General features: G+C 54.8%; 1 protein-coding gene across 1 annotated transcript; it reads right to left on the bottom strand.

Annotated features, from left to right (window-relative positions):
- Positions 1–3,319: 3,319 nt before the first annotated feature.
- Positions 3,320–18,163, bottom strand: GPR179 (G protein-coupled receptor 179). Its single transcript, XM_068979009.1, has 11 exons — positions 17,370–18,163; positions 15,991–16,099; positions 14,274–14,361; positions 13,618–13,853; positions 12,765–12,833; positions 12,290–12,399; positions 11,752–11,990; positions 11,444–11,582; positions 10,697–10,802; positions 9,828–9,974; positions 3,320–8,347 (listed from the first exon to the last, which is right to left on the bottom strand). Exons 1-11 carry the CDS (start codon positions 18,161–18,163, stop codon positions 3,320–3,322), a joined length of 7,065 nt encoding a protein of 2,354 aa, XP_068835110.1.
- Positions 18,164–20,110: the final 1,947 nt, after the last annotated feature.

Below are 20,110 nucleotides of genomic sequence, written 5' to 3' on the forward strand. Positions count from 1 at the left end.
CCCAGGAGGTGTTGGTGGAGGCAGAGGCCATGGGAGTGTGGATACACTTGGGAAATTCATCAGTAAGACTTGGTTCCCTGATTTCTAGCTCCTTTTGGAGATGGTGACTATTTTTGCAGCTCAAATTTGGAGGCAAAGATTCCAGGATATGAACCTGTGGAGAGTGAAACAGCCCAGCCCCTACTTGGGCCTTAGCTCCAGCTGGAGGAGGATGTAGGGCTTCACATGCTCATGTCCTGGGTCATCTGAAGTGTGACAGGGAAGTCAGTGTCCCAGCAGCAAGCTTGGCTTGTAGCACTGTTACACTGATCAGCCCATGAGGTCTCCTCTTAAAAATTAGAACCTTATTTCTCATATTTATGTTTTTTTAAGTCTAGAGTTTTCTTTTAAGGAGTTTATCACTTGGCTAAGGATTAATCTGTTCTGACCTTATCTTGAGAGTAGAGTCCAAAGAAATGAATCAGGTTGAGAATAACCTGATGACTCTCTGTAAAGCTACCATCTCAGCAAAGCAGCAAACAGACCAGGCCTCACTGGGGAGAACTAAGGTTTTAATAACAGCTGCCAAAAGTACAGACCACAGAAACGAGATGTGCATGCTTAGGGGAGAGGCAGCACCAGTGGGTTAATCCAAAGCAGCCACTCTCATCATGCTACTTAGTCTCAACCCTTTTGGCTTAAAAGTGTACATCAGTCTCCAGCATTGCTGCCCAGATGAGGTTTGGTCATATCCTATTTGCCTGGTCCCCGGATTAAGGCAAAATGAGAAGGGAAGTGCTTTCAGTCGGGTCCACAGCTGGGAGGGTGTGGAGTAAGGGGGAGGCAATCCTGGGTGGCACAGGGAGCAGAGAAAGCACACTTAATGACCAAACAGCATTTTGATTTCTATGAAAATATATAAAGCTTTCAAATAAGCTATTTCACCCCCACTCCCCTAGATCTGTCTCAGGGGTCTGTAGATAATCCTAAATAGCAGCTAAGCAATAGCTGCCACCAGGGAGCCAGAGGATAAGTGCAGTTTCATTTCCCTTTGGGGTCAAATCCAGCTGAGTGGATGGCCCAGATGTACAGGATTGGCTCGTAGGGCTGGGCAGAGACCATCTGCAATGCTAGCCATGTAGCTGCACACTGGCTGAGGATTAGCCAGACTGCCCCATAGTCTAAGGCTGCAGTGTGGCTGCCTTGGACTTTAGGGCAGGCACTGTCTTTTCCTTACGTGTCTACTATTAATGTTTAGAAATGTTGAAAAAATAAATTTACCATAACATAAGCTAGAAACAACTACAATGGTCAAGAAAGCATTCTTTATTTTTTCGCCATGGCTTATTTCACAGCCATGATTACAGGGACGGCTTTTCTGTTCCCAGCTAGTCCATTCTCAGTGGGATTGTTCTGAGGTGCAGAATTTGCATTGGTTCAGAAGCTATGAGGGCTTCCCAAGTGGCTCAAGGGAAAAGAATTCTTGCCAGTGCAGGAGACACAAGAGATGCGGGTTTGATCCCTGGGTTGGGAAGATTCTCGAGTAGGAAATGGAAACCCACTCCAGTATTCTTGCCTGGAAAATACCATACAGAGGACCTGGTGTACTACAGTTCACGGGGTCATGAAGAGTCGGATACAACTGAGTACACACACACACACAAGCTGTGAGGCTGAAAATTCAGCCCAGAACAAGAACACACTTTAATTACTGCTCTGGAAGCCTGGGGAAGGGCTCCTAGGTAAGAGGGAGAGCTTAAATAGGGAACAAGGATGTCTGGTCTCTGCAAGTGAGTTATTCCATGCTTTCTCCTCCTTTCTGGAAATGGAGCACTTTTGCTACTTTCTGTGAAGCCCTGTAGCTGCCTAGAATATTTTATTTACATGCAGACTTTTTTTCCCATTGGGTATTTGGTTGCCACCTTTTGTCTTTTTTCCTCCTTGTGAATGGCATCAGTATCTGTCCAGTTAGAAGGTGGGTCCCTGCCCAGCTCTGCCGTGTTTAGTCTGCCTATTTCCACCCCCTCACCTCTGCCAGATCTGGGATGTCTGTGACCAGTGTTTTTCTCCTTTATTTCCCTTTGGTAGTATCACCTATTTCCAGCACCCTTGTTATCTAGGACTGCTTAAGTAACAGTAGCCTGAATTGGCTTGAAAGAATAGAACAAGAAAGAGCTCCCTAAGAAAGGAGGCTTTGTACTTAAGGATGCCCTTTCCCTGGCCGTTTGGGCTCTAACCTGCCCCCACCACTACTCTTTCTGAGGGCAATTACAGTGCTGGCTGTAAACAGGACCTCCTTTCTTGCTCAGGCTTCTTGGGAAAGAGACTGATGTGGGCCTCTTGTTACTGAGCAGGTGAGCTGGAGTGGTTCTTGTCTCAGAACCAGAAATTTCCCAGGCTCCCATTGCATTTGACAACAGAGAGGAGTCCCTTTGATGACTACTGAAAGGCTAGGAGAATGAGGCAGAGGGGTGAACTCTGCAGACTGTCAAAAGTTGGGGCAGGAAGAAGGGAAGGCCATCTAAGAAGGCTAGCAAAAGGTATGCTTTTTCAACTGTGAGACAGTGTCTGGAAAGAACTCTCCCTCGGCCTGCGTGGGCAGGACCTGGAGCCATTGGCTTTCCCTTTACGCTCCCTGTCTCTTACGTTGCTTTGGATGCCAGGTGTTGATATGGACGTAAATGTGCTTGATTGACTCTACTTCAGCAGTCAAGCAGGGCAGGTAAGAGGCTCAATAAGCAGAAACTGGAGATCCAAAGTCAAAATGACAAGATCTTTAAGGCATTACAGGGACCTCTTTTGAGCCATTTCAGTTTTCCCCCTGATTTGCCTTTGAACTTGAATTAAGTAGCTTCTAAACTTCCTGTGGTGACCTTTTATAATCTTCAGCCCCTATATTGCCAATGCCTTGAGTGGTTTAGTTTCTTCTCAAAAAATATCCTTGGGAGACTTCAGAGAAGAATGGGTCTACCTTTGTGGAAGTGTTGCCCGAGTACAGCTGACTCCCTTTTGTCATTAACAGCTTTACAAGTGATGTCATAGGTGGCTTGTGTTGAGTACTCTGGCTGGACGGGAGGATTAATTAGAAGCAGAAGGTCTGGCTCTTGTCCTCTGGAGCAGGAAGAAGAATTGGAAGTAAAGAGAGGATGGTACTTTTGGAGTCTGAGTTGCACCCTTCTTGTACAGTTTGTCTTTGGAATAAGTTGACTTCTGGCCTTCTTGGAGAGGAAAAGTGGCCAAGTTTGTTTGATTCAGTTTTTTGGAAACACCTAGAACTTGGAAAGAACCTTGACTGTTCTGAAAGCTAGCCACCCAGTGTATGACCTCACTGATGCAGTTGTTACTCCCAGTCCCAAGGATAGACAGTTGGAGGGGTGAGTTCTTCAAGTTGAGCTTCAGAAGCTGCTTCTTGGTCTTCAGTTAAGGAGGAAGACTTCTGAGTCTCAGCTTCTTGGAGGGTTGGGTCTGGGGCTAAGCTGGTCCTCGGCCCAGGTTCTGAAGGGACTTGGAGTTCTCTGACACCCTCCAGAGTAAAGGTACTGGTTGGCTTGTTCACTTTGGGGCGGGGGCTTTTGCTGTCTGGAAGGAAGCTACCCAAAGGTCTCTGGACTGAAAGGCATGGTGGGTTCTCAGGGGCTGTGGGGCAGAGCATTTGCTTCTGAGTTGCTGTTAAAGCCAGGAGACCAGATTCCTCAGATGGGGCTCCAGTTCCCTCCCAGAGACACGTGTCGATGTCTGCCATGGTGCCTGTTATTTTATTTCCTTCGGGATCTGTGACTTCCCATTGACACAGCTCCGCCACCCGGCTCCCCATACTGCTTGCTCCATGGGGACTGACTGTGGGTTGGTCCACGGCTGGAGCATCTGGCTGCGGAGAGAGCCCTTCTGACCTTGTGCCTTCCCAAGGGCAGACTGACTCCATCTCTCCACTGACTTTTACTTCTTCTGAAGAGTGTTCTTCAGTCGCTCCAGATTCTGCCTTTTGCAGGAACATTTCTCCTTGCCCTTGAGATTCTCTGTCCACCTCTTGTTCACATCCCCCTTTCTCTCCTGTTTCTTGGCTCACCTCCCAAGGGCAGATTTCTGTTTTCTTATCAGGGGGAGCTTCTTGCGCTTCCCGTGGACACACTTCCGCTACCCGGGCCCCCACACTGCCTGCTGCCTTGGGACTTTCTTTGCTGCTGTCAGAAGCTTGTGGGGCTGGTTCCTGCTTCCCATCTGCCCTCTCAGGCTTTTCCTGAAGGGCCACAGCTTTGTACTCTGGTTTTTCTGGGGCTCTCCCCTTCTCCTCTTGAGTTTCCTCATCTCCATCCTGTCTTGACACCCCTTCCTCAGGGGTTCTTTCAGTCACTTCCCAGGGACAGGTCTCAGCTTTGGCGCCACTGTCAGGCTTGGGAGTATCTGTGGTGGAAGTGTCCCATGGGCAGACCTCAGCGAGCCTGTCCCCAGCACTGGGCAGTGTCTGAGAGCCAGCTTTAGGTTGGACAGGGCACTGACTATGTGGGTGGGAGGAGGAGTCCCTGGGGGCTGTGCTCTCCTGTAGATGGACAGGTTGCAGTTCACTGCTCTCTTTTTCCTGATCTTCAGCAGTGACTTCTGCTTTTTCTGGGGCTATGTGTTCTGGGGAGGAGTCCATCTTTGGGTCTTGTGTCAGGCCCCCTTTCTCTGCTGCCTCATCACTCATTTCCAGGGAGGGCTCCTCTACCCCTCTGCTGGACACGTCTGAGACCTCAGGGGCCTGAGCAGAGGGTGCCCTCAAGTCCTTCTCCCAGGGACACACAGCTTCCTGTTCTGGACTCAGTTGTGTTTCCCATTTCGATCTGTCTTCTCCCAGGGAGGGGAGTCTCCCCTTTTCTAGCATTTTCTCCCTCTGCCCCACTGAATCAGTTCTCATCTCTTGTTCTAATTCCTTCCCAGGGGCTCCTTCATCCACCTCCCAGGGACAGACCTTGACTTTTTCACTAGTAGGTGCTCCTTCCGCTTCCCAGGGACACACCTCCACTGGTCTGCACCCCGCACGGTCCAGCTCCTGGAGCCCAGGTTTTGGCTTGTCAGTACCCAGAGTGTCTGAATGCCAAGAGGAGCCCCCTGGATCCATGCTCTCCCAGGGGCAAGCCCGTTCCCGCTCCTGGACCTGCCTCTCTGGAGTAGCAACAGCTCTCTCGCTAGGTCCAGAATCTGCAGAAGGCTTCCTCGTTTTGCTTGAAAATTGCCTAATGGCATCCATTCCCAAAGGCCTTCTCTCCCCAGCTCCAGCACTCACCTCCCAGGGACAGACCTCTGCCTTCTCGGCAGGCAGGGTTTCCTCCACGTCCCAGGGACAAATCTCAGCAGTCTTGCTTTCCACACTGCCAGACACCTGGAAACTGGCGTTGGGTCCACCTGTGTCTTGAAGACCAGGCTGTGGGGTGAAGCTGCCAGGGTCCACACTCTCCCAGGGACAGACTGCTTCCTGCGTTGGCATCTGACCCTCAGGCTTTGCCCAAGTTGGGCTAGCTGTGATGCCTGATGTTTCAAGCATCTTCTCCTTGTCCTTTTGAGATTCTCTTCCTTTTGTTGCCTGCCCTGATGTCCAGTCCTCTATCGTTCTCTCATTCACCTCCCAGGGACAGACTTCTCCCTTGGCAGGTGTTGCTCCCTTTCCCTCTGACCTGAGATCTGGTGGGCAGACCTGCGCTGCTCTACTTCCTTTATTGCTGAGGAGTTGGCCATCAGCTTTGGATGAGGAATTGTCTAGATGTGGGCCAGAGTGCCCAGCAGCTGTGCTTTCCCACAGACACACTGACTCCTGCTGTTGGCTAAGTTTCTGCACTGCTTTCCCAGTCCATCCCCCCAGCTCTCCAAAGTTCCCTGTTCTGGAGGTTTCCCACTTTTCCTGGGGAGATTCGCCACCTGGCCCCTGACTCAGCATTTCCTTCCCCATTACCTCATCACCCAGCTCCCAGGGACAGATCTCTGCCTTGCCGATGGCAGGAGTATCTCCCGCCTCCCATGGACAGATTTCAGTGATGCTACTGCCCAAACTCCCCGAGCAACCAGGGGTTCTTGGAGCCTGAGTAGAAACCACAGAGGGGCCCCGGAAATCTGTCCTTTCCCACTGACAAAGAGACTCCAAGCCTTTACCCAGTTTCTGTTCTTTCCAGAAGATTGTTTTCTTGGGGTTTTTCTGCTTTTCCTGGGGGAGTTCCTTTATTCCCTCCTGGGATGGTTTCCCTGTCTCTCCTCCTTCACTTGCCTCCCAGGGACACATCTCTGCCGTGGTGATGTCAGATGTACAAGCTCCTGGGCCAGCAGCTTCCCACCGACGCGTCTCCACCTCTCTAGGTTCCACACTGCCCACTGCCTCAGACCTGCCCCTGGCTCTGTCCGAGTCCTGAGGGGCTGACCCGGGAGACAGACCCCCAGGATCGGCACTCTCCCAAGGACAAACTGCCTCCTGACCCCTGACCAACCTCTCTGGCTTGTTCCGAGCCACAACCACCACATCTTTAGGCTCTGATTTTTCTGAGGCTTTCTCCTTCTCACCTTGGGAGGCATCTAGATATTGCCTTAGGGCCTCCTTCTCAGGGGCTCCGCCCACCTCCCAGGGGCAGATTTCAGCTTTGTTGCTACCATCAGGCTGACCCAGTTCTGATTCGGTGACTTCCCAGGGGCATACTTCTGTCACCCTGTGGTCAGCACTGCCCAGGGGCTGGAGGCCAGCTTTGGGTAGTTCCCGCCACCCCACAGGAGCTTCTTTTACTTGCTTAGCATTTTTGTCCCCAGCTGTGCCCTGCCTGAGTTGCCTCAGTGTGGCAGGGCCTGTTTTACCTGCTCCCTCAACCTTCCCCTCCCCTAGACACTGGGAAGTCCTCCTGCCTCTGTCTTCTTGTTCCCTGCTGCCGTCCCGGTGACAGACTCGGAGCATCCTGCTGGTGTGAGCGTTCTGTTGGTTCTGGAGGGACTCTTCGTCATCACAGGGGGCAAGTGCTGCCTGCTTACTCACCCCCTTGGGCCGGCCTGGCCTGGGAGATCTGGGGCATGCCCCCACACCCTCTCCAGAAGCTCGGCCCTTCTCCTCCAGACTCCCTTCCCCGCTCTCCTTCTCTCTGTGTGTGCTCCGAGAACGGGTCAGAGCTTTGATAGCCAGGCCCAGGCTGCGCATGGAACCCTGCTGGACAGGGGTCTTGAGGCTGTGGGATTTAGAGAAGACCTTGGGCCTGTCCTCATCCTCCTCAGTTTCCCCCTGGAGACGCCCATCCTGTGTGTCCATCCCATTCTCCCCAGGGCCCCTCTTCTCTACCGCCACAGAGAGGGCCCTCCAGAGACGGGCCCGAGCTGGGACATGAGACAGGTTGCCTTGCTCTGGCCCCAAGGGGCCTTCCTGAGCCACATTTTGTTTCTTCACTGGCAGTTCTGCATTCTCCCAGGGGCAGATGTAGGTAAGTAGGTTGGGGCTTTGTGGGGATACTGGGATGGGTGCCAGGGCAGGGGCAGGAGCTGGCATCAGAGCTGGGGCCAAAGTGGAGGTGGGACATAGCATCCCCGGCTCCCCCACGCCCGGCCCGGACGTGGCCATGATGGGTGTGGAGATCTGGTGCCGGATGGGCGCGTGCGGCAGCCTGCTGGCGGCCTCCTCCTGCAGCCGTCCCGAGATGTGGGAGCTGTCCACGCTGCGGCTTTTGGCCGGGGAAGGTGGGGCCGACACGGGGGCCGCTCGAATTCGCTCCAGCCTCCGGGCCGAGGGCCTCCGCGCCGGGCTGGCCAAGGCGGCCTCTGCCTTCCTTCTCTCCTCCCGCTCCTTTGCCTGCCGGTAGGTCTCCTCCAGGTAGGCCTGGCTGGCCACGAGCAGGGCCTTTTCCCTGGAGCCGGCCACGACGCTCAGCGACTTGTGCAGCGACGCGGGCCGGGCGCGGGGCAGCCGCTCGCACACCGTCAGGTTGTGGGCGCTGGCCGACCTGAAGCCCAGCGCGGGGGGCCCGGCCGCCGACTCGCCCGACTCGCGGCTGTCGGATCGCGGCCCCTTGCGGGCCAGCTTCCTCCGCAGCAGCGAGTCGACCAGAGGCGGGCTGTGGTCCCCGTGAGGGTCACAGTCCTGCTCGCAGGCGCTGCGGGACTTCCGCAGGCCGGGCGGCGCGGCGGGCTCCCGGAGGCTGGCGCTGAGCAGCCGGCGGCGGGAGAAGCCGGGCAGGCTGCCGCGGCCCGCGGAGCCCGAGTCCCGGGAGTGCTGGCGGGCCAGCGCCTCGGGGAACTCGGCCAGGTACCTCATGAAGGAGCGGCCCAGGCCCTGGCGCCAGCTGGCCCGCTTCTTGGGCAGGTGGGGGTTGTTCGCGGCCATTTCCTTGGTCTTGTGAACCTCGAGCTGGGCGTAGAGCTTCTTCAGCTCGTCCTGGGGGCGGGAGAGCGAGCCGGCGGGCGTGAGGACCATCCTCTCCATCCCCTGGCCGCGCTGCTCTGCCCCTCAGCTGGTGCTAAGACCCTTTTTTCTGGGGGAACGCTTTCCCACCAAGCCGTGTCCCTTCCTGGCTTTTAAAACACTTAGAAAATTCACCTCTCCGTTTCCGCAGGGCCAACACCAACCTAGTTCTGAGCCCGACCCACTCAACCCTGAGGCCGCAGGGCCCTGCCTTCTACCCGGCACTGTGGTCTGGTGGGTGGTCCCAGCTTGGCGCACAGGAAACCTGGGTGGTCTGGTGGGTGGTCCCAGCTTGGCGCACAGGAAACCTGGGTGGTCTGGTGGGTGGTCCCAGCTTGGCGCACAGGAAACCTGGGTTTGAGGCTGCTGACCTATGGTATGCCTCAAGGCTATTTTCGTGCCCTCTCTGAGCCTCTACTTCAATAAAGGAAGGAAATCTGACTGCCTAGTGTTGACTGCCTTAAGAGAAGTGGTGTGACCAGTGGGTGTGAAAACGGTAAGTGACAGGATGGGGCTTTGAAAGCTGTTTCTACTTTGGCGCTCTCCCCACAGTGAGCATAGGGAGAACACACCCACTGCTGACCTCCAAGCTGGAGGGTCAAGGATGGCACCCACGCGGCAATAGCCACCTGCCTCCACTTAGGCCTACCTGATAGATTGGGATCTCAGTTCAAACTATCCCCAGGAGGCAGGACACAGGCAGAACTCAGAGGGTGAGGAGGACACGGAGGCAGTTGAGACAAGGAAGGAAGGAATTGGGGGATGTGAACAAGTCAGATGTAGAGGGGGCTTCAGGGAAGGTGGAGGGATGGACCCAGCGGCTTCCTGGGACTGTTCCCACTGTAGATGCTACAAAACAATGGGCCTTACTGCCAGCCTCTTGATTTCCTACTCTGGGAGCCTCTCATCAGGGTTGCTATCACCATTACGATATTCTTAAGCAGAAAAATAAGGTAAGGATGTTCTCCTGATGGAAGACTCAGGAAGCACTTCCTTTCTCTAACACTGCTGAGTCCAAGGAAAGAGGATCCTGGTATGGAAATCCTTGGTAGCCACTGGCTGAATTACCCAGCCTTAATGGCCCTAGGAGCACTAGCTGCTGGGTGTGCTGGGGGCTGAGGGGCTTCTCAGTCTGCCCTTATGGTGGACCTGTTGAGTGGAGGACACAGGTGATTTGAGCTCCACTCATGGTTCTGCCTCTACCTTGCCAAGTGGGCCTCAGGATGTGAGTTTCGGTATTTGGGGGCATCTCTTCACATGTGGTCTCCTTTGTGTAGAAGCAGGAGAAGCAGCTTGGGACAATGGTGGAGAAGAAAGGGAGGCAAGTCTCAGAGGAAAAGCTAGGGGGTGGACAGAGGACCTGCAGTGGCACACAGCCCAAGTGGCAGGGCATCACTGCTCGCTGTCCAGGCGCTAAGTAGCATCAAGAGGAAGTCAGGAGGGCAGCACCTACCCGAATGTCTCCAGGGTCCAGGCTGCGCTCACTCCAGGCTGAGGCGATGCTGCTGTTGAGGTGGGAGCCTGAGCGCTGCAGGTCCAGCTCATCCTCGTACACCTCATCCAAGATCTCCTCTCGGGGAGGAGCCCCCGGCTTCCGGAACTGGCCAGGGTGGGCATGATCAGGAAAAGGACTCATGTTGGCTCCCTACCCTGTGGCATACGTATTTGCTCCATAAATCCTCATCCCTTCTCTGATTTGGGATTCTGGAGGTCCAAAGAGTATTGTTCCATCTCATCCTTCCTGATTTTCTCTAACTTAGAGACCAGGGGTGTCTAATACCCTGTGCCCACAGTTCCTAGCCACATCCTTCAGCCCCCTCAACCTATCTTCTGTAACTGCTTCCGAGTTGATTTTCAGTGTCTGCCAACCTTCCAACTGTGTTATGAGGACCCCCTTCAGCTCTAGCTCTTATTTCCCTTGCCCAGGGATTGGAGACAGAGCATTGTTCCCCAACTCCTATATGCGTGCTAAGTCGCTTCAGTCTTGTCCAATTCTTTGCAACCCCAAGGACTGTAGCCTGCTAGGCTCCTCTGTCCATGGGATCCTCCAGGCAAGAACACTGGAGGGGATTGCCATTCCCTTCTCCAGGGGATCTTCCCCACCCAGAGATCAAACCTGGGTTCCCGCATTGCAGGGGGATTCTTTACCATCTGAGCCACCAGGGAAGCCCTTAGCCAACTCCTAAGTGGGCTCCAATTCCCTCTGGGCCCAGGTGTCATTCTCACCCTGACCTGGAGAGGGCACTGTGGACATAGCTGGTCCACAGTGCCCCTGGCCAAAGGGCCAGGGTCACCTCACTTCAAGGCCAGAGAAGACCTCACCTTAGGGATGAAGATCAGAGCCAGTGTGGCGGTGACTGTGCTGTGCGTGTGAAAGAAGAAGAGGAGGAGCGTCCAGTCCGGGTGCAGGGAGGGAACCAGCACAAACCTGGGGGCGAGGTGGTGGTGGCGGTGGGGTGATGGTTAGCTGCAGGTGGGAGCGGCCTCTTCCCTCTCACCTGTCCCAGTGGCTCTCCCCCCAACCCCAGCCCTGACCTCCTGCAGGTGCTCAGTGGAGTGAGGAGGGCACTCTTCCTTCTTCCTGCCCTCCCACCTCAGGGCTCACGTTAATCCCCACTTCCAAGAAGCCTTCCCAGACTACTCCAGCTTGCCCTCTCTGGCTGCTTATAGCACTGTTATGAACCGCCCCGTGGGTTGGTTCTGCCCTCGCCACAGGGCCAGGTCCTTGTGGACACGCATAGCAGGTCTGCTGCTGAGACGGCTGAGGTGTGAGGGGAAGAAGGCAGGGAGAATGGAGCCCATGTAGGGAGGAGAGCAGTGGGGGACGGAATGCGAGAGCACTTAGGGTGTTGGGTGAGACATAGGGTACAGGAAGCACGTCTGTGGGGTAGGGAGAGCACTCTATGTGAGGACCTTCCTCACCTTGCTGCAGTGTAGCAGGCGTTGCCAGCAGGCTGCAGTGCAGCAGGCGTTGCCAGCAGGGTTGTGGGATGGGGGTACCCTCACCTGGGAGAGGTGAGGAATGGTGTTAGGGTGGAAGGCGTGGTGGGTAGGAGGGCCTGTCCTCACCTGGCTGCGTGGAAGGCGGCAGAAAGCAGCAGCTCATTGTGCAGGGCGATGCCCATGTATCGTGGCTCGTGGAAGGCTGAGGGGACAGCCCGGGTGGCGTAGCAGAGGAAGCTGCCCCAGCACAGGAGCAGCATCTCAGCTGTAGGGAAGGGAGGGAGGGACAGAGCCAGGTACCACCTCAGCAGTCACACCACCCCTTCCTCTGTAGGGAGTTCTGGGGGGAGCCTGGTCCAGGTCCAGGCGGAAGAACCCTTGGAGGTACAGGGCGGGGGACCAGAGTGAGGCTGGACTCTATGGGAGCAACTCACCCACCACCATGATGTAGTCCCAGCGGTCGTGGTGGCAGAGGTAGAAGTGGAGTCCGGTGTGTGTGTGGCCTCGTGTTACCAGTGACGTGTGCTGAATGCCTGGCTCCAGGACCCCTGCCGTCCATACAGCCAGGAAGCCCAGCACCAGCAGCAGGAGCAGCCCCAGACGCCGCAGCAGCCGCCCACTGCTCAGGTGGGGGCCCCGCTGGGCCGTTCGAGACAGAAAGAGCTGGAGCACTCTACAAGGGTCAGGGCGTGGCTGGTAGATGCAGGGAGGGGGGACACCTCTGGCCATTGCTTCCCTCCCCTCCACACATCCCTGTTCTCCCATCCCTTCCATGGGTCACTGCCTCCTCTTACCGCCCCCCCCCGCAAAACAAGTTAGATGGTGGGGAGGGCTACAGGGACGGGAGCAGGCCTTGGGGGCCCAGGGGAGTAGAGTGGGTAGGGGGTCTGGCAGTGAAGAACTCCATCCCATAAATGAGTTGGGGGGGCCTGGAGGGAGCCACGTGAGAACAAGGCCCTACCCAGACCCTACCTATAAAGCTTGAGTATAATGGTGCCGTAGACAATGGCAAAGCCCAGCAGCCGGACCCAGCGGAGGGCGATGCAGCGAAAGACACTGGGCTTGAAGTACAGGATGAAGACCTGGTGGGGAGGGGGTAAAAACAAGCACTCTCCATTGCACTTGCCCTGGGTGCCAGGCCTGCGCTAAGCACCTTTCTGATCCTTCTAACAGCCTCCTCACAGAGACATCATCACCTCCATTCTGCAGAGGAGCAGCTTTGTTATCAGAGAGGTTAGACAACTTCTCCTAAGTTACGCAACAGGTCATAGAGCTCTTTTAAGCCTCACTAGGCCAGCCTGTCACCTGTAGGTATGAGCCGGGGGATTTTGAGGTCTCCGAATGCCCCCCACAGGATACAGAGGACAGATTCTAGGGTGGGGAGGGTGCCAGGTTGGGACTGGAGGGGATCCCAGGAGGTGGGGTCAGGCTCCAGCCACAAACTCACAGGGAAGTAGAGCAGCAGGGATCCGAAAAGGATAGCTTCCAGCAGTACCACTCCAGATGCCCGGATCCTCTGTGAACCCAGGAAAGAAAGATGCATGTAACCAGGACAGCGAGAGGATAGAGCCTGGAGGGTGGTGCAGGAGGGTCTCAGGTATGTTCAAGGGGTCACTCCGTGGCCCTGAGCTAAGGCTTCCCCCTATAACTTCAGCTCTGCCTTCTTCATCCACAGGCTCTTAGCTCCACTGGTACTAAGCCTGGCTGAGGCCAAGGTTTCACATAGCCCCTGCAGCCCCATGCCCCTCCCAAACTCACCCTGGGCCTTGCTGCAAACCTGGGCTGGAATTGGAGGCTGCTGGAGCTAGAAGGGATCTCAGGCTTTCCCCCAAGCTTTGGGTCAGACAGCTTCCTTGCCTAGAAACTCCCTTCTCTGTCAATTGACCTTCAAGCTTGGCTCAAGTGTCACGTTCTCCAGAAAGTCATCCCACACCATCTCAGGCGGGATGACTGGGTCCCCTCTCTGACCTGCCACAGCAACTGACGCCTCCATCCTGGCCCCTGTCTTACTGTGCTGTCATTGCTTCTTCCACTCATCTGGGAGCTCCACAAGGGACCAAATCACTTCCCCTAGTGCCTACACAGTGTTTGAATCAAGTCCAGTGACTTCATTGCACAGGTGAGGAAACAGGTCTGCGGTGGTGAGGTCACTTGCCTAATGTCACAGAGTGAGTTAGATTAAGGATCAAACTTGTATTTTCCAAGTTCTAGCCTTAGGTAGTCTTTGGTCTCCCGCTGATGCTAGAGATTCACGATGGGTAGGACACATGCAGAAAAGAGAGGTGTGGGGCCTTGCTTGCCTTGCTCTGGCGGCAGCGATAGGAGACCAGCATGCTCAGGAAGACGACCAGCATACAGCACGTCTGACAGGCCAGCACCGCTGCCCTCAGTGTGGGGGCTTCCTCTGCCAGGCACGGCGTGGCATCCAGGCAGCTGGCACAGCCCTCGGCACATGGTAGGCAGCGCAGCAGCCTCCCGGGGCTGCCTTGAGGGGACCCAAATTGCCCAGGAGGCTGGGCAGCTCCCTCCTCTGAGCCTATAATGAACAAGATGGGTACAGGGAGAGGGGCGTGGCTGGGGCATCCTGAGACACCAGCCTTCTCTCCTCATGGTTGGCACAGTTCTTATCCTGCCCTCTTAGGGTCTGTGGCCCCTGGGGGAAGGAATGAGGAAATGAGTACTTGCAGGGGAAGGCAGGAGAAGAGGTGATACCAGGCTAGGACTCACCAGGAGGTCAGCTTGCACCAAATTGCCATGTTTTAGGCTCATTCTCAGAAGGCATAGACACCCCCAAATTAGACCCTGCCTGTGTCTCCTGCTTCTCTCGACAGTCTGCCCTGGCCCCACAAGTTTTTCTCCCAGTGTCTCACCCCAAGCTGCCTTTTTTCCGCAGATACCCACCTCCAATCAGCCCAGCCTGTAAAACACCTGCCTGTCCCTCACCATCGTTACATACCCAAGGAGTTGCTTGCCCCGTAGAAGCCAGGTCGGCAGCGGCAGAGGTAGTGGCCAAGGACAAAGCCCTGACTCTCCAGGGGGACGCACTGTGGGCCAACAAACACCATAGGTATTTATTTATACGGGGCTTTCCCGCCGGGAAGAGTTGGAGGGCCATCTACCCTCCTATCCACAGCCTCTGGGTCTACGCTGGGGAGCCCTAGTCCAGGGAAAGCCTTCCCTCCCTGCAGACCCTACCCTGACCCCACCATTGTCTCTCTTATCAAAGAGACCTCCAAACACAGAGTTTGGAGATGGATTAGCCTTTTATCCAGACTAGCTGTGACAGGAGCCTCATAGGTCCCATTTCCCAATCCCCAGCTGTTGCTAGAGCAAGGTGCTGGGGCGGTGGAAGCAGAGAGAACTCTGAGATCAACCACACCTGTGTGCCTACATCCTGCTTCAAAGGGTCAACATCAGCCTCCCTCTTTGGCACACAGGTGGGTTGAAAAGGCACCCACAGGGGAGCAGCTTCCTCTATTAGGGCCATCTGCCTTTGGTGTAGGACTGCTCTCCTCAGCCCTAATGCCAGGCTAATGCCAGGCTGGTGGGATGCCAAGGCCAGCTCTTTATTCCAACTCCACCCACTGATGTTTGCCCAGCAGGAGACAGAGCAGACCTCGGAGCCAGGCAGGGAAGATAAGCACATGGATGAGGTCAGATCTACTGTAGGGAGTGGCCAGGAACAGATAGCAGGGGGGCAAAGGAAGGAAGAGTCCATATCCAGGCCCTGACTTCACCTAAAAGGTGCTTCTGAAATCGTGGCCCAACTTTCCCCTCTGCTCAGATTGCTAGTAAACGCTCTGTTCCTTCCACAGTCTGCACCGTCAGACAAGTGCATACCCAGAGACATGAATGTGGCTGGGTTTAAAAGTGCACTGGACAATGGGAGCCTTTATGCATCCCTGGATGTATAGCTTCAGACACATGTGCCATGAAGAGCAGCAGATGCCCAAACCCGCTCCACTTCCCAGCAGGCTGTAGGGCTCGCCTTGGCTTTGGTTCAGCTCAGGAACAAGCATGCAGTCAGTGTTACTGTGGAGTGGATTAGTTCACTGGCCTCCCAGTTTCCCAGTAGTGGGTTTGCAGGATTACCAACCATTGCTTTCCATTATCCAGATTCTCCTGTACCCACGGCTCTGATTTTGCCAGCACCTGGCCCAGGTTCCATCACCTTTACCAATCCCAGATCTCTTCAAGCTCCTTCTCTGGTTAGTCTCCTCTTACATGTCAAGTTTTTCCTACACTCCTCCTACATCCCAATTCCACTTATTTCAACAAACACCCAACAGAGCATCCTTTGTGGGTTAGAAGGAGCCCAGAGCTCTGTTGACGTGGAGAATGTGGTTCAGGAGAAGGAAAGGGGATGATTAATAGATGCTCAGGAAGTGGTCCTGGGAAGGGGTCCTGAAGCACCCAGTACCAGAAGGGAGAGCAGACAGGGAGGCACACTGAGATTCCAAGGAATGAAGCTGGCTGTCTCAGATGGGGGATGGGGCTAGGCTGTAAGTGTCCTCACTTTTAAATAGTCTGGTATCTCACCTCTATCTGTCTCATCAATAGGGACTTCCCTGAAGCCCTGAGAGGCTGGTGTGCCTTTGTTAGCTGCTCCTGATGGCATGATTGGAAAGGGGAAGGGAGGTAGGAAACCCATACTCCACCCTCTGTATCCTTACCTGGGTGCTGTTGAGATCACACAGGTGTGTGTTAGAGTACCAGCCTGGGCCACTGGCACACTGATTGATGTCCACGCTCTGAAGGTCTACGTCCATCTGCACCTGCCCCCTAGGGCAGTGAATTGGCAGTTAGGGCTATAGTGAAGGGTGCCAAGGTGGACATGTATCCTTGGATCTCAGATCATGGTGCAATGCAAGCTTTGTGCACTTTAGCACAGTGTCTGTAATGTGCCAGGAGACAGGGCACACGCATGCCACTTCTCCAGTGCTATTAACCCTCACTGTCTCTGCAGCAACAATCCTCCTCCCACTAGATTCTCCGCCTGCCCCACCCCCCCATCCCTCAGCTTTTCAACATCCTAGCATTTCCTGATTTCTATCAATGGGTAAAGGGAGTGGGCAAGACATATGAGAGCTGCGGTTCTGATGATCTGTCTGAAAGGAATTTTCACACTTCCCCACTGTATGTATACACACTCACACTCAAACAGGCACACAAAGCTCAGCTATTAACAACGCCCACTCTGCCCAAACCAGGTCTGAACTGACCACAGTGAAGGAGATATGGAACAGAGGGGCCCAGATTCAAGAGCTGCCTGCCCCCAGGGCTCTCAACCCCGGCTCTGAGCCCAATGGGGAGAGAGCTGGCAAAAAGCCAGGCTGCCTGTGGCCAGGAGAGGAACTCTGCTGGGGACAATGAATGGGGACACAGAGCTGGGAAAACAATGTTGATTGTTGAATGTGTAGTGGTATAGTATCCACCTGCTCCCTCCTTCCCATCATGGCTCCCACTCAGCTCTTTACTCCGGGTGAGGGAGGAGGTCAATTGTTTGAGGAGCATCACAGGCTCCTGGGTCAGGACTTGATGTAAGAATAAAGCCATGGGAGTGAAGCTGGGACCCGGCCAACTTCTGGGCAGAAAGGGCCATGGTTCCAAGCCTCCCCCAAGGTGTTTTCCTTCACTTGCAGAAGCCTCCTTTTCCAGTTCTAGATTGCTAGGGAGTAGCGGGTTTCACTCCTGGGACACCCATCTGACTCCTCCGAGAAGCCGGTACACAGATTGTCACGGCTATCTTCTTCATTGTACCCATCACTCGGATCTGAGAACCAGGACCTATGCCCAGCTGTGCCCCATCAGTACACACACACATGTGTGTATACCTATATGTAAACGGATCGATCGTCCACACACCTGTATATGTTAACACATAGATTCCTAGAGTCAACTGCAAATATACACAGCTGAAGGCAAATACACACATCTGTGTCCCCCAGACGCACATGTGCATACCAAGTAGCCTACGCACATCTAGGAGCCCCACTCCCCCGCCACCTCCACAGACCCACAATAGCATCAAATCCTGCACAAACCCGCTTACCTGACCTCCGGGCTGAGGTCTGGCTTGAGTCCATAGAAGGTGGCTGAGAGTGTGATAAGCCAGCCGGGACGCAGTCGACCCTCCTGGCATTCCAGGAAAGGAGGAGACAGTCTCACGTGCTGCACGTCCCCGACATATCCATCCCCCTGTGGCCACTTGGGGCTGCCAAGGCTCCCTAGGTCATTGGTCAGCACCCGCTTTTGCAGGTCAGTGGGGTGCAGGGTTCCAGTTGAGCTCTCCTCCTGCACCCTGTTCCCGGACAAGTCCTGAAGGATGGTCTCCTCCCCAGTCCGGGTGGCCTGCAGGGCCAGCTGCAGGTGGCTGGCCCCCGGTGGAGGGTTAAAAGTCAGCAAAGCCCGGTATGCCCTTGGGTCCCCCTCGGCTACACTGCGGACCAGTGCCTGGTACCATTCCACATCCTCCTCCACACTGGACTCCTGGATGTCGTTGGCTTGTAGCAGCATGTTGAGGAAATTGGCGGCCTGGGTCACAGTGCCTGCTGCCCTCCATAGGACTGGGGGGAGCCCTGGTCTGGCTCCTTCCCCAGGAGCTTCATAGCGCTCACTGCAGTTAGCCCCAGACAGCTGTTGAGGATCTCCAGAGTAGAGAAAAGCCAGGGCTGCCTCAGCCCCCTCTGGGGGCACCCAAAAGGGTACAGACCCTGTCTTGACTTTGGAGGACAGTGCAGGCAGAGAGCGGAGGGTCCTTGGAACCCCCAGAGCCCAGCCAAAGAGGAAACAGCAGCCTAGCAGCCCTGCCGCTGGAGAAGGCATGGCCACTGTCCTGGTGTCCATCCTCAGGGCAGCCTTCAGGGCCCTGGGGTCCAGGCTGCCTGCGGAATTTGCTGGCTGCAGTGTTTCCACACCTCGTCGTATCCTCGTTTCCTCCCTTCCTCTCTCTCTTTCATGCTTACGCTGTCTTGCTCGGGTGTTTTTTTTTTTCCTAACATCATCATCTGGCTTCTGGACGTCAGCATGAGGGCTCTGCTCCCTCCCCTCTCAGTGTGGCCCCTCACTGCAAACCCTCTTAATCCTGGCACACCACTCTTCCCTCCCGCTCTTATCCAATATCCAGACTCCCTCCCCCTACTCCCCACCGTACATCTGCTCCAGAGAGACACAGAAGGGAGGGGAGACAAGGGACCAGCAGTTCTGCCTCTTCCTCCCTCCTTCCCCCTCCCTCTGCCCTTTGCTCCATTAGGAGAGATGGGCAAATCCAGGATGGGGCGCCATAGCAACCGCAGATGAGCCTGTGCCCCTCTCTTCACTCCTCTGCTCCACTTAGCCTCCTGGCAGCAATTTCGACGGCCATGATAAAGGGCCAAGCTGCATCTCCCCGCAATCTGCTCTAGCTGCCTGTGCCCCCCCTCACCCTGACACCGTGCTGCTAAACTGGAATTTGAGACTAGGGATAGGGAGGGGTGGGCCAAAGAGCTCAATAGAACCATAATTGGTGTGTGTACAGACTGTGGCAATGTACAAAGTCTTTTTCATGTGTGTTATCTCAGTGAATCTTCCTCACACCCACCTGTGCTGAATGTTATCACAATTTCACAAACAGTAAGGCTCAGAGATTCACTTAGCTGCTCCATTTGAGTTGAGACTCCAACCCAGAGCTCTGACTCCCCTACAGTGTCCCACCTGTGCTAAATGTTATCACAATTTCACAAACAGTAAGGCTCAGAGATTCCCTTAGCTGCTCCATTTGAGTTGAGACTCCAACCCAGAGCTCTGACTCCCCTACAATGTCCCACCTGGGACATTGGTTTTTCCCTTGTCTTCAGACCTGCAGTCAACTTTTCCTGAGTACTGAGCCTGCTGCTCTTTGGACGAGAACTATACCACTGGCTTTCATGGTTCTCAGGCACTCAGACTCAGCCTTAAATTATACCATCAGTGTATTAGTCAGCTTGGGCTGCCACAGCAAAATACCATAGACTGGGTGGCTTAAACAATAGAGTATATTTCTCACAGTTCTGGAGGCTACTGAATCCAAGATCAAGGTGCTGACCAATTTGACTCCCTCCTGAGAGCTTTCTTCCTGGTTTGCAGATGTTGTTGTTGTTTGTAGAGACCACGTATAAAGCAAGGGAAGTTTTTAGCAACCACCACCCAACCCTTCCTACCTGTACTCGGGGATCTGGGGCATCAGAGACTTCAGAAGGAGGGTGGGGCCGAGTGGGAAGGAAAGAAACTACCAGATAACACGAGCACGGGAGCCAAATCAGTGGGTGTCGGATCAGCAATGGGAAGGTGGTGGAAGAGGGGCAAAGAAGAAGGCTGAGGCTTTGTTTTGTGGCTGACTTCAAGAATCCACACTCTTTTGGATCCAAAAACATCAACCCCGTACCATCACCCTGTTATTCATCCTTAGAGACCTCAAGAAAGCCTCACTATAGAGGAGGAAGCTGAAGCAACTTCCCTAGGATCACACTGTTGCTTGTGATGGAGCAGATGTCCACTACCCCACCCAGGGGAGCCTTCCTTTTCCTGCATCACAGTGGTTAAGATTCTGTACTTCCACTTCAGGAAAACAGGTTCGATCCCTGATCCCTCGTTGGGAAACATCTAAGATCCTGCATGCCAAGCAGTGTGGCCAAAGTGAAACAAAACAACAAACAACAAACGCCTGGAGGTGGGGGAGTCCTGGGGGGGGGGTGGAGTCGGGTAAGAGAGTAGACAGTTTTCTCTCTGCTTCTTTCACCTTCATTTTGTCCTCCTCAGCCCTGTTTTCTTTCTTTT

Source organism: Capricornis sumatraensis, chromosome 8 (assembly GCF_032405125.1).
Source record: "Capricornis sumatraensis isolate serow.1 chromosome 8, serow.2, whole genome shotgun sequence".
NCBI classification, from domain to species: domain Eukaryota; kingdom Metazoa; phylum Chordata; class Mammalia; order Artiodactyla; family Bovidae; genus Capricornis; species Capricornis sumatraensis.